The 14,365-nt window shown below is 42.2% G+C and overlaps 1 protein-coding gene across 38 annotated transcripts in view; it reads right to left on the reverse strand.

Moving 5' to 3' along the window:
- The window catches only part of PDE4DIP (phosphodiesterase 4D interacting protein), a 223,861-nt gene that overhangs the window by 86,993 nt on the left and 122,503 nt on the right, over nucleotides 1-14,365 (reverse strand). For 15 of the 38 annotated variants that reach the window (XM_073808871.1, XM_073808877.1, XM_073808800.1 and 12 more), the window contains exon 1: nucleotides 3,200-4,990. The exons of 17 other annotated variants lie outside the window; for them this stretch is intronic. In XM_073808871.1, the coding sequence (XP_073664972.1) occupies nucleotides 3,200-4,324 (1,125 nt within the window). In that variant the 5' untranslated portion in view covers nucleotides 4,325-4,990. Of the gene's footprint in view, nucleotides 1-3,199; nucleotides 4,992-14,365 lie in introns of those variants that run through there. 6 more of the 38 variants (XM_073808761.1, XM_073808769.1, XM_073808759.1 and 3 more) reach the window with 4 other exon arrangements.

Genomic DNA, 14,365 nt, shown 5'->3' on the forward strand with positions numbered 1-14,365 from the left:
GTTGTAATCATAATATAATCTTAAATTCAGTTGCTTTTGACTCAGGACAAATGCTTTTCAGCATCAGAAAAGAGAATTGCTTCCAGGCCTAAGGTTGCATAAAATAAGACCTTTAGGCTAAAAGGCAGTTATTTAGATCTTCTGGATTAACAGCAGTTTTCTTGACACTTTCATAGTCATAATAGAAAGTCACAGGGCTCAAACTACTATAATTTTCTATCCTATTGTTAGCAACAGGGGATACACAAGAACTATCAACTAGCATAAAATTAAAGGCCTAATCTTTCACCAGCATCTAATGCTTACCCCTTCTAAAGGGCCTGATCTGGGTTACATAGCTAAGCTATAGAGAGGGATAAATTTATCATAGCCATACAAGAGCAGACTCTGGCATTGCAAGGCTTGAAGCAAAGGTCTCTTACTCTCTGAATTTAGATAGAAAAGAAAACTGCACGTGAACCAGAGCTGAATTAATGTTTACCAAGGGACCACACCCCTTCTATGACAGCTTTTCTATTGTAGTTCAGGGCCAGACAATAAAGAAGGAAATTATCAGCTAGAATAAAGCTTCAAACCTTTCTTTAGATATTTGACAACCTTGGGTCTTCAGACATAAATTCTGTAGGAGGCAAATAAATCAGTTTGCATAAAGTCAGAAAATTAGTAAGCAGGAGAACTACACTGTTGCAGTTTTTCTTTAATATAAGAAAGAAAGAAGGAAAGAGAGAAAGAAAAAGAAGAAAAGCAACCAGGAGGCATTCTGATGGTGATATTTAACAGTAACCAGATTAAACAAAGGAATCAAAATGACCTTACAGAACAATCTCGCTCTTAGGATAAGAGCTTTTCTTCACATTTGTAGCAGAATTTAGCTAAAGGAAATTGTTTTTTCTTTCAATTTTTTCTTTCTACAAACTAAAAAGAGAACTATCAAAAACAATTTACACTTATTTCTATTCTATCCACATTTGTTCAGAAACAGACAAAAATCAGTCTGCCTTTGTCCCACCTAGATCTGCGTTTGCCATAAAGCACAACAGGCCTTAAGGTGCTTAAAAGTCAAGACTTAAACAGTAGATCCAGAATCCAAAACATACATTTTATCTACAAACACTTTGAGCCCAATTAATCTATTTCCTTCCACATTCTTAATTATTGGAGAAAACAGCACAACAATCAAATGCCATGATTCTTCAAGCTGAATGTTTTCTTCCTCCTCTCAATGTTTTATTATTCTACAAACAGTAAAGGCGGTAAGCCAGGTTACAGCAGAAAGGTCAAACACTGCTGTGTTAAAGGTCTGTATTTTTCTGATTCTAAATTTAGTGAAGAAAAGGGACTTGACCTAAAGGTACAGTTACCATATTTTAAATATGCTCATTAGGATGCCAGATTTCTTCACAGAATTCCTAAAGAATCCTCCTGCAATCCTTAGGGTATAGAAAGAAGGTCCTGCACTTAAAACAAGTATTTATTTAATTCAATGTACATAAGACAATGTGGTTTAATATACAGAATAAAAAGGTCTTGGCTGAGAATGGTTAGCAATCTTTGGCTCTGCCTGGGCTAAGTTATTTAAACCATGAGCTTTCCATACCTCTAAATTGAGAGACTGTGTGAGATGATCTTTAAGCTCCTTCCCAGCTCCAAAATTTTTTGAGCCCAGGCACCAAGAGAGTATTTTTAATTTAATGTGGAGAAAAAACTCCTCTTGTTTTACCTGTAATTTTCTAAGTCTTCACCTTTCTACAATATTGGCCATATTTGAAAGGGGGGAAAAAAGGTTATTTCCCATCCAGCCTGTCCAAACTATTTTTAGATCCTAATATGAAAACACTATGTTTAATTTGTGACATCTATGTCTGCTCACAGAAATACTGTATTGTAAAGCCCAAATTTAGCTGTGAAGCTCAATGAAAGAAAAGGAAGCAAAAGAAAAGTACACAAGCGTTAGGCATACTAAACATTTTATACAAACGAAAACACGTTTTAAACTTTTGGATAGTCATATTTTTATGTAACACTTTAATATATGCTACTTCTGACAATTTTGTGCAAATTCAAAAATATTTCTCCCATTTCCTCTTTCTAATTGAGATGCAACTATTATACATAATAGAACTATTTTTTAAAAATTTCGAGTGACAATCAACAATTTCATTTAGAAACTCTAAGTTTCCCGGATGATGCTGACTGGTAGCAAGCTTTCCAAAAATGCCTTCTAGATTGTCCACCTTTGTAATGGTATCACTAGAGAATCTGTACCAAGTAGAACATGCCAGATGTTTCACAAAATTAATTGAACCTAGCATTTACTGTTGCTGTAGAAACAAAATAGCATCTGTCAGGTCCCTGTACTAGTAGCTGAATTTAAAAGGTTGGTATGAAATCAACTGGGCAGACATGAACAGCTCAGATTAAGATCAACTGTCATCTTCCAGTCATTAAGAAATTCATGAGTACAATGGATAAAACTCTCCTATCATCCGATAATGGATGAATCCCTACTTAATATCAAACTTCTTCAAACAGAGCTCAGTATACAAACTGGCTGTAAAGAGTTTTTGCCTTAACATTTTAAATGACGATACTTGACTGCCCAAGTCTGTTTTATGAGCGAGTCATCGTTAGTCCTCAAATGACCTCTTAATTTATTTTAAATATTGCCCAGATGTTACAATACTTTGGTGGATTAATAGGTTTTTCCCCAAACCTTTACCCTAAGCTCTAATCAGTTTGAGGCACACGTGCGATGAAAGGCTTAATGCTCTAGGGAGGGCTAAGTAGCAGAACTAACTCCCTTACAGAATAGGAAAAACATTCATAAATCTAAAAATGAAAATAAAAAAAGAAGGGGGTAGGGGATAGAACAAGGAAGTAAGAGGAAAGAGTTCTAGTGCCAGAAATAAGATTAAATGCTTTTTATAGGGTAAAGGTGAATTAGAAATCTTTCTCTTTTTGTCTTAAAAGGTGTGCAATTTTGATAATTAATGGGACAGCCAACAGATAATCTTATAAAGAGGATTGTGAAAAACAAATTATTTGAATGAATCACATTTACTAAAGGGGACACAAATGGGCTCAATGATTAATTTCCTCAAGTCTAGAATATTATTAACCTTCACCTAGACAGAAATCATGTGAAGCCTGAGGCCAGCTAACTTCAATCAGAAAGGCACTATGCAGCCATTTTGTATACCTGGACCCGAAGTGGCAAATAATCTTCACAGAGATCATCCCACAGCTCCTGGAGGTCTGAAATCTCCAAGGGATAACTCACGGATGTCTTGTAAAGGGGTTTCAAAGACCTGTTAAGGAAACCAGAACTAACTCCATCTGTCATGATATGGCCAGGCCTGGTTCCAGGTGGGCTGGATTTCACTGGAATAGGAAGCTTGCTCCCTCGGGGGCTCTGGATGGGCTTATAATCAAGACCTTTAATCATGCTAAGAGCTAGCTCCAGCTTGTGGTTACACATATGCTGTGGGGCCTGTTCATCTGAACAACAGTCACATTTTACAAGTTCCTTTGCACTTCTCTCAGGTTCCTCTTCCTTTTGCTGTGGAGGACTAGCCTGGACACTTGCATCCAAAGATTCCACAGAGGATCCCGGTGTCCCTTCTTCCATGCTTTCTCCATCTGGGGGTACCTTCACACTTGGTAAATCCGGTGGCCCAACCTCAGACAATGCTGGTTCTTCAGTGCAAATGCTAGTGGACCACCTGGTAGAAGGGCCATACGAGATACTTTTTGCCACTTTTCGAGGCACCTTACAAATGGCTTCATAGTCTGAATCAGCAACCCGCAAAGCTGCACAACCACGGCATCTCCTGGGTCGGTTTCCGGGGCCTTCCGAAGCATGACAGCTGTGTAGCTCCTGAGTCTGATCCTCATTTTCTACCCAGCACTCAAACCCTGAATAGGCAAAGTCCTCTTGGAGCAGTGCAGAGTATCTTACATCGGGTAAGCCGGAAATGTCAACCGTTCCATTCCCTGCCTTGGTCTCCGCGCCAGTGTCATCGTTATTCTTCCGATACATGCTAGCGATGCAGAACTTGAGGCGGTCCTTCTCCAGCAGCAGCTTCTGCAAGCGCTCGATAGAAAGGGCTTCGATCCGGGCAATGACGGTGTCGAATCTATAGATCCGATCAAGCATGAAAGCACACTTGCTGCAAGCAAACTCAGCTTTGCCATCCCGGGAGACATCCTTGCCCAGGACGTGCGACAGCAGAACCTGGAGGTTGAGCTTGGATGCCGTGTGGAAGATCCAGCGCCGCTGGTTTCCGCACAGCTCCCGGGCACAGATCCTGCAAATCTCCTTCATCTTCCCTCCTGCGGTTGCCGAGCTTCCCTGATGCGGCTGCTGCTCGTTGATCACTCACTAGCGCTTGGTTGCGTTCCGTCTCCCGCCCCGGTGGCCTCCGATCGGCATGGCACAGCCCGATGGGGTCCCCACTCTGCAGAGGCGCTTCGCTGCCACCCGCGCGCGGGCTCTGGGTACCAGAGTGGTCAGCCCCGCCCCTCGGGGAGGGGGCGGGCGAGGAAACACTTCGGGGGCGGGATGCTGAGTGACATCAGCGCAGGCCGCGCTGAGAACCTGCCATGTCTCCTCCAGCTGTCTCTCCCACCAGCCGTGGTGTCCTCAATGTCCTCCCTTTCAGCTGGCTGGGTTCGCGGTCCACAAGCGGCCGCCCGCGGCTGACGCAAAAACTCAGAGATTGAGGATCAGATTTCAAGATGGCGCCAGAGGCTCGGCGCCTGCGGCCTCCGGCAAACTCCTCTGGGAGCCGTAGTCCAGGAGGCCGGCTCCTCGTTCTGCGCATGCGGGGTGGCGAGCGCGTCCCCTCGCCCCCAAACGACTTAGTGCTGCTCGCGGTAGAGCACAGACCTGGCTAGCAGTGAGTACCGGAGTGGAGAGCAGGACGGATGCCGACCTCTGCTAGGCCACTTTTATCTGCTAAAATTTCACCCCCAAAGCGCACTAGTTCCCTCACGGATCCTCCCTTCCGCCCTTGCGGGATGTCCCAAGGCTCTGCTTGGGGAGGAGAAAGCCGAATCCCCTCCCCCTCTCTCCACGGGTAGTGCCACGTACTCTGGATGGAGCAGCCTGGCAGCGCCACTAGGTACCGCTGCGCGCCGCCTCCCTCCCTCCTGCAGCACCCCCCTTCCTCTCCCTACCCAGTCCGGTGCCTGGATTAAAAGGCCCCGGGTCTTCACAAGCGGCCGGGGAGAATGGGTTGATAAACCGGAGGTGGCAGGTAGGGCGGATTTTAGGAGGCTCAGTTCAACCTCCCCCTCGACTGTTGGGAGCACCTAGAAAAGAGGACAAGTGTTTCTCTCCTCGTGATGTTGCGGTTGAGTTTAGCAGTCCTGGATGATTTGCCCTTTTTTAGAAAAGAAATCGAGAGAGGGCACAAAGCAGTCACCTGAGAAGGAGTCCAACAAAAGCCACATGAATGCAGCTGGTTAACCAAGATTTTGATGATAACAGAGAAAATGAGCTTTTTCAAGAATATAGACATCTGAGAGTAGATTGCCATCACCGAATCCTCTTTCAGGTTCAGGTAGACTGTAGGCCTTATTTTGGGGGTGGGGAGGGAAGACAAACACGAGAACAAAAGGCCTTATTTATCTGAGCAAGAGTCCAGAGTATCAGAGAGTGCTGCTGTCTGCAGAAGTGGAGCTGGGAATTTCACTGACTTCAGTGAGTATCTTGTCTTATTCAGCATCATCTAGTAGTAAGTCACCCAGCCTTGGGTACAGAACTTAGATTGCACACAAAGAGTGGAGGGAAGCTGGAGCTCTCTCTAGGTGGAATCGAGGTGTCAACGTCCGTTTATAATAAACAGTTCTCTCCCTGGCTTGAGAGATATGCAAACTCCAGATGGGAGGAAAAACAGTCCCACACAATCATCTGGAGTTTTCCCAGAGCAGGACGTTTCCCAATTACAATAATGCCAGATTTCACTAACTTGACTTTGTGAGATAATAAGGCCAGCAACAGTCAAAGTATTTCTGACCCTCATCTCCAGGGCACAGCCCATACTCCTGAACCTGGAGACATTCAGATGCCTTCGATGAAAGCCCATAATTAACCCCCAACTTCTTATTGAGCATTAAATGAGATGATTTGGGGGAAGTGCTTTAACAGATTTTGGCTCATATCATGTCAATAATAATAGCTAATATTATTATTTTAATATAATGCAATATTTTAAAGTAATTTTAAAGCTTTACGGGGCTCTGCACACATAAAATTGTATCACTCTCTTATTTAATCATCAAAACAAAATCTTAGTAGCTCCATCGTGAGAGATTAGAACAGCCCTTAGAGCTTTGGCTTTAGTAGGCTACAGAACTTTGCATCTGTGATTTCACCTAAAGAGGCATGTTCTGGTCCCAAAACCAAGAATGTAAAATAGAGTTCCAAGGGCTTCCCTGGTGGCGCAGTGGTTGGGAGTCCGCCTGCCGATGCAGGGGACATGGGTTCGTGCCCTGGTCCGGGAAGATCCCACAAGCCGCGGAGCGGCTGGGCCCGTGAGCCATGGCCGCTGAGCCTGCGCGTCCGGAGCCTGTGCTCCGCAAGGGGAGAGGCCACAGCAGTGAGAGGCCCTCGTACCGCAAAAAAAAAAAAAAAACAACTCACTACAGGTGCATTTTTGCCTATCTCTAGGTATATGAGCTTCAGAGTCAGAAGAAATTAAGTAACAATCGTAACAATCTTTGGAATCCATAGTGATCTATAGAGAGGCAAGTAGTTTCTGGCCTGCCAGGACACTACCCTAAAGAACAGCAAGGACTCAAAAGTGCAAAAAGTGCAAATTAAGACATTAATCAAGGCCTCATCTTTGAATGTGGATGGGAGCCACGTTTTCCTATTGGGGAAAATGCTAATGAAACAAAGTAATTAATGAAACAAAGTGCTCCTGGGGAGCAAACTCTAAATAATACTTTGCATTATTCTGTATTCCTTAGTAAGATTTTGCACCTGAACTGTAGTCTCTAAACTTTAATGACAACATATGGGTAGTTGGTATACAAGAGCAAGTCAGTACAAATGGAGAAAAGGCAACTTACTATTGAAGAATACGTTTGTAAAGAATATGTAAGTAAAGATCAACATACTGAAAGAGCTATACATACATATCTAGGCTTCCAACAGATAGAAATAGATCACTCAACAATCAAAGAAAATTTGAAGACAGCACTCTTCACTCCCAGAGAACATATTTAAAGACAGTATCTCAAAACAGATAGTAAACTAGAGTACTAGAACCACTCCTAAACATGATCATTTGGTATTATAAAACTAAAAGATCACTTTTGTACAGATCAATTGAAAATAAAAATTAAAAAGTGAAACAAGGAAAATTATGTGATAATAAATTCAGCACTTCATGGTTTATCAATATCACCTTGGTCAAGATTTTGTATTTAGTCAACACTGGCTATCTATGGGAAGGCAAGAAAATGGGGAGCTAAACAGCAACATTTACGTTTTTTTTTTTTTTTTTTTTGCGGTATGTGTGCCTCTCACTGCTGTGGCCTCTCCCGTTGCGGAGCACAGGCTCCGGACGCGCAGGCTCAGTAGCCATGGCTCACGGGCCCAGCCACTCCGCGGCACGTGGGATCCTCCCAGACCGGGGCACGAACCCGCATCCCCTGCATCGGCAGACAGACTCCCAACCACTGCGCCACCAGGGAAGCCTGCAACATTTACTTTTATTCTATATACCATGTATCATTTGAATTTGGGGCAATGAATGTATATTCATATATTATTTTTAAAATGTTTTAAAATTAGGAAATATTCTATAGTTAAAACTAAGAATTGTGCCAATTTAAGGCACTTATATCAGAGTCTGAGTGGTAAAACCTGAACCCTAAAAAATGAAAACTTTTATAATATGTGATAAATATATATATGTGGACAACTTATATAAACAGAGGTTCAAGGGGATATACAAGTTATTAGTGATTATGTCTGGAGAGTAGAACTATGGATACTTATTTTCTTCTTTCCTCATTTGTATTCTAAAATTTTCTATAAGCATGTATTGATTTTGTGATAAGAAAAAAATGTGTTACTAAGAAGAAGATAGGATAAACACATTTTGATATGTTCATATAATATAATATTAACCATCAATAAAAAAGAATGGGGGGCTTCCCTGGTGGCGCAGTGGTTGAGAGTCCGCCTGCTGATGCAGGGGACACGGGTTCGTGCCCCGGTGCAGGAAGATCCCACATGCCGCGGAGCGGCTGGGCCCGTGAGCCATGGCCGCTGAGCCTGCGCGTCCGGAGCCTGTGCTCCGCAAGGGGAGAAGCCACAGCAGCGAGAGGCCCGCGTACCGCAAAAAAAAAAAAAAAAAAAAAATGAACTCTGATACCCACAATATGAATGAATCTCCAAAGCATGTTAAGTGAAACAAGCCATTTAACTATATCCTGTGTGATTTCATTTATTTTGTCTAACAACTTAAAGTCTAACCATTTCTATAATGATAGAAATTCAGAAAGTGTTTATGGGGGGTGAGGATTAATTGCAAGGGAGCACAAAGGAATTTTCTGGGGTGATGAAAATGTTCTATATCTTGTTTGGGGTGATGATTATATGGATGTGTACAGTTTTAAAGCTCATTGAACTGACTGCTTATCTGTAGATTTTATATGTTAGTATAGTTCAATTAAAAAAGATAAGGAGTAAATTAGTATAAAAATATGTATTACCCATAAAGTTTTAATCTGAGGGATTTCTTTCGTGGAAAGTAACCCCTATAACTTTATCATAGGAACAGCTTTGAAAATTGGGAAAATATAGCTCAGAAGAAATTCTATAAAAGGCCCAACTGCGACTTCAAAACATCATAGTTCCTATCCATATGAGTGTTGGAAAATATTATTTTATATACATTTACGCACCATACATTTACGATTGAAGCAAAGCATGTTGTTAAGGTGGGACCTAGGGCTTTTGTGATGATTTAGAATAGGATGATTACTTCTAAAACTTATCAAAAGTTACATAATAAAGGAAAATCTTACTGAGAACAGGTTTCATATTATGATAAGCGATAATGAGTTAAACAAATGATTCATTTTATATATCAGCAGTTTGCCCTCAAAATGGATTGATAAATGCATTCACAAGCACATATTTGCTGTCTATCCTAAGTCAAATCACTTATATCTGGCCCTTAATTTCCTAAGCTACAAAATAAACATGTTGAATTAAACAGTGGTTTTCAACCTTTGGCATGCATCAGAATCACCTGGATGGCTTGTTAAATGGTAGATTTAACAAGTTTCTAATTCAGTTGGCCTGAGAAGGGGCCCAAGAATTTGCATTCCTAAGAAATTCCCAGAGCATGCAGATGCTGCTGAGAACCACACTTTGAAAACTACTGAATTAGAACTCTCTTAAAGTGTATTCAGACAAATGTCAGCCAAACGATCAGAAGGTCTGCAGATAAATGGAAAAACCCATTAATGAAGAACTACGTACAAAATTGTTGAACTTAGAGAACTATATGCCCATTTGGAACAAGATTCCTAAGTATTATTATGGTAGGGATCTTTTGCACTATCTCTATTTCGATCTCTAGATTTGAGGGCCCAGGAAGATTCTCTTCGAACCGTACTTTTGTACTCCCTGTGTCGTAGTGTTTCTAAGACCTAATTCTGGGCTGGGAGGGAGTTTCCAAGAGGTGAAAAATCCCTATGTCCCAAACCAGTTGTATTAGCTTTCATTATCCTAGTTATGATGTTGGAAATAGCTGTTCTAATTACTAAAAACTATGCCACAGGGGGTGGGGGGAGTGATTCTGGCAGAGAAGCAAAAGCAGATGAGGAAATGCAAGAATATCAAAGTAAAGCCAGTTAGGCTTTATGGTAACACCACAAGCATGTTCATGATTTCCCTCTGTTGGTTGGAAATCTTTAAGAAGCCAGAAACAATCATGCTTTGCATTAATTAATAGCACAGCATTTCAAAACACTTGTTTTAAAACTGGGAGATTTCCAGTTCAACTACAGATTGCTATAATATGGTTATCAGCAGAATTGATTTTAAAATAGTAAACACTGCAGTCTTTCAAGTTATTAAATATCCACAGCTGTTTAAGTGAACTTCAAAATATTTGTTAATCAACTGATGAGCAAGAATTTATGCAAACTCAGTTTTTGTTTTGTTTTTTTTCTCTGTCTTCAGAGAGCTTTCAGTTTAGTTGAAGGGGAGAGAATGTGCATGCTACAATCAGAATAACTGATTGGTAAACTAAATGGTACCGACAACTTCAATGTAAGTGCAGAAAAAGTTAAGTATGAGCTGATACAGGTGAAGGAGGCAAGAGTGGGACTTGAGATGGATCTTAGAATGGAGGAAGCCAAGGAAAGGACTCCAGAAAAAGAAAACAGCATCCTCAAAAGTCTTGGAAGTTGGGTTAAATATGATGCTAGCCTGTCAGTAAAGGGAAAGATTTTGTGGGATATCTGAGTGGCCAGGTGCATCCTACTCTATACATCTATACATACACTCTGTACATCTCAATAATTACTCATTCAAAGAAAATATATGAAGGGCCAACTGAAAGCCAGACACTATGCTATGGAGGGAACTGGCAACTAGAATTTGCAGGCAAAAGAATTTGGACTTTCTGTTATGAAGTTAAGCTAAGAATGGCATGATGAAAAGTTTGTTTTAGGAAAATTAGACAACAGGATGGCTTGGAGTTTCAGGGACAGGTTTTGGGATGGTTACAGGAAGACCTGTTAAAAATCCATTGCCTAGGGCTTCCCTGGTGGCACAGTGGTTGAGAGTCCGCCTGCCGATGCAGGGGACACGGGTTCGTGCCCCGGTCCGGGAAGATCCCACATGCCGCGGAGCGGCTGGGCCCGTGAGCCATGGCCGCGCATCCGGAGCCTGTGCTCCGCAACGGGAGAGGCCACAAAAGTGAGAGGTCCGCGTACCGCAAAAAAAAAAAAAAAAAAAATCCATTGCCTAGAGACCATGCTTCCCAACAAGCCACCACAATGAGAAGCCTGCACACCTCATCGAAGAATAACCCCTGCTCACTGCAACTAGAGAAAGCCCACGCGCAGCAACGAAGACCCATCGCAGCCAAAAATAAAGTTTAAAAAAAATCCATTGCCATTATTCACATGTGAGATAATAAAGGTCTGGTATAAAAATGGAAAGGAACTGGTAAATATGAGAGTCATTTTGAAGGAATGAGCAGCAGGACTTGATGACATATATGCAGAGAGGATGAAGGGAAAAAAAGGTTAAAAATAGAGATAAAGTTTTTGGCCTGGAAGACTGGTAGAAAAAAATTGCCTAAACAAACAGAAATGTGGGAGTTGAGTCCATTTGCAAAACGATAATACAAAATTTGACTTGGGACATGCTGTATTTAGGGGACTGAGGAAAAAACTAAGTGAAAAAAACTAAGTTGAACTCTTCCACAATCAAAACACAGGTGAGAGGGGGACAGAGTTTCAGGAATGAGAGGGGTAGTTAACATTGTCAACATCTAGAGAAAGATCAGGAGAGAGGAGGTCAGGCATGCCATTTTCTACAATAGGGTAAACTTGTAAACTAAGGAGCTGTTACCTTTAACTCCTCAGAATCCTTCCCTGTCAAGACAAATGCTAAATTCTTTTTGACTCTATTTCCAAACATCTCTAGTGTGTTCAGAAATGTTGTTTTGCATTTTCCCTACACTGTCCTTTTCAGGTTCTTAAAACCTGAAACCTGAACCATGTCACACAGCTTTAGAAGCTTACCCCTCTAATCATCCTGTATACTATTTCTAGAACATTCATAGTAAAGATCCATAATTGTCCACTACCTATAGCACGAGGTCCAAAACCCTTAGTTTGGCATTTCAATATCTGTACAAAAAGATCCTAATCTACTTCTCTGTCAGCTCATCTCACATTTCTTCTCTAACCAAATGGTGACAGGGTAAATTTTTGGATATAGATATGTTACTTGTATACCCCTACCTACCTCTTTCCTAGTCTGATGGTAAGGCCCTCAGCATTCCCTTGACTTGGGAGTTTTTGCAGAGCAAAGAGCGGAGATTGCCTGAAGTCAAATGCATTTCCTGACTTGGATAAAATTCTAAAGGCACTTTGAAGATTAAGCCAGGTATCCCAGTGGGGAAGAGAAGAGAGTAGTGTCTTTGAGGTCAACAAGAGAGGAGAGGGTGAGATTTCACCCCAGATGGGAAGAGACTGGGGAGGGGGTGAAAGAGTAACAAGGACCCACCTCCATTATCAGTGCCCTGCAGAAGAAGCAGGACCTGTGGGGGAGAAGGCACTGGGTGACTTGGAGAGGCTAGACTCGAGGTCAAGGGGCTCCATAAAGAGTCCAATGTAGCAAGCAGTTAGGATTAGTAGAACTGTATGTGCTGGGGCGGGGTGCTTCAGTGGTGGACCAATGATCAGAGTAGTCTCCTTGATGCTTTGACACCTGATGAAGCCCAGGGACCTTCACCTTCACATAACTGAGAGAGTGGGGAGGAGGAATAACCGAATGAACGGAATTTAATTTCCCACCAGCCTGATTAGGATAGGGACTCAGGGTAACATTAAATTGATTTAAAGAAAGTAACTGTGATATTTCCTGCAAAACTAAATTTGTGAATTCAGAGTAAGTCATACCCACTATGAACTTTTTGTAGGTGTTCAATGAGGGTCAGTCCTAGGCCTTTTTCACCTCTATTCTCTTTCAATATCATCTCATCCTTTTCCACCTTTATATGAGTAACTTCCAATATGTATTTGTGATATTGTGATTTATAATATATATTTGGTTTGTCCCCCTTTCTGGCATAGAATCCTAAAACCCTTGGAATTTCTTCCTTTTTTTTTTTTTTTTACATCTTTATTAGAGTATAATTGCTTTACAATGGTGTGTTAGTTTCTGCTGTATAACAAAGTGAATCAGTTATACATATACATATGTTCCCATATCTCTTCCCTCTTGCGTCTCCCTCCCTCCCACCCTCCAGGCGGTCACAAAGCACCGAGCTGATCTCCCTGTGCTATGCGGCTGCTTCCCACTAGCTATCTACCTTACATCTGGTAGTGTATACATGTTCATGCCTCTCTCGCTTTGTCACAGCTTACCCTTCCCCTCCCCATATCCTCAAGTCCATTCTCTAGTCCTTGGAATTTCTTAAATGATGAGAGTGATAAAGGTCTTTTGTTAATGAGGTGACTTTTGGAATGTCACTAGGACACTGGGGGAGTGGGGGGGCGGGGCTTGGCGGTAGTAGCCAGAGGAACCAACCATGTGATTAGAGGGTTGGAACTTTCAGTCCCACACCCCAATCTCCAGGGAAGGGAAAGGGGCTGGAGGCTGAGTCAGTCGACAATGGCCAATGAGTCAATCATGCTTTTGTAATGAAGCCTCCATAAAATCCCAAGAGGACTGGGTTCAGAGAGCTTCTGGGTTGGTGAACATGGGGAAATTCAGGGAGGTGCCTGGTGAGGGCTTGGGAGCTCCTCACTCCTTCTCATATTACCTTGCCGTATGCATATCTCCCATCTCTGTTCCTGGGTTATATCCTGATACAATAAACCAGTGATCCAGTAAGTAAAATGTTTCTTTTAGTTCTGTGACCTGCTCTAGCAAACTAATCTAACCCGAGGAAGGGGTCATGTGAACCTCTAAATTTATAGACAGTCGGTAGTACATGTAACATCTGGACTTGTGACTGGTGTCTGAAGTCCAAGGAGGGGTTGTTGGAACCTCTAACCTATTGCTGGTCAGAAGCACAGGTGATAAACTGGGATTGCAACTGTTGTCTGAAGCCCAGGGGTGGGGAGGAGGGGGAGGGAGGGAGCAGTGGGAGGGGTGTGGAGGCAGTCTTATAAGACTGAATCCTTAACCTGTGGCCTCTGATGCTATCTCCAGGTAGACAGTGTCAGAATTGAGTTGAATTCTTGGACACTCTGTGTCTAAGAATTGCTCGGTGCTGTGTGGGAAGTGTCCCTGCTCTCAATACATGTGTTGGAATTGGTGTTCAGAACCAGTAAAAGAATATCTTTATTCCAGAATTCTCCTCTGAGTTCAACTCTCAAATGGCCAACTACCTATTTGTATCTGCACCTGTATGTGTTAGGGACATCTCAAAATTACCCCAGGAAAGATTGATTGACGTCTTCTCCTTAACTATAGTGCCTCCCCCTCCTTCCTCCTAATTCTCTATTAAGGATCAGGGAACTATGGATTGTGGGCTCAACCTGACCCCCATCTATTTTTGTAAATAAACCTTATTGGAACACAGCCATGCCGAGTCCTTCATGTATTGTCTATGGTTGTTTTTGTGCTGCAACAGCAGAAATCTTATGGCCT

This window comes from Tursiops truncatus, chromosome 1 (assembly GCF_011762595.2).
Source record: "Tursiops truncatus isolate mTurTru1 chromosome 1, mTurTru1.mat.Y, whole genome shotgun sequence".
NCBI lineage: Eukaryota > Metazoa > Chordata > Mammalia > Artiodactyla > Delphinidae > Tursiops > Tursiops truncatus.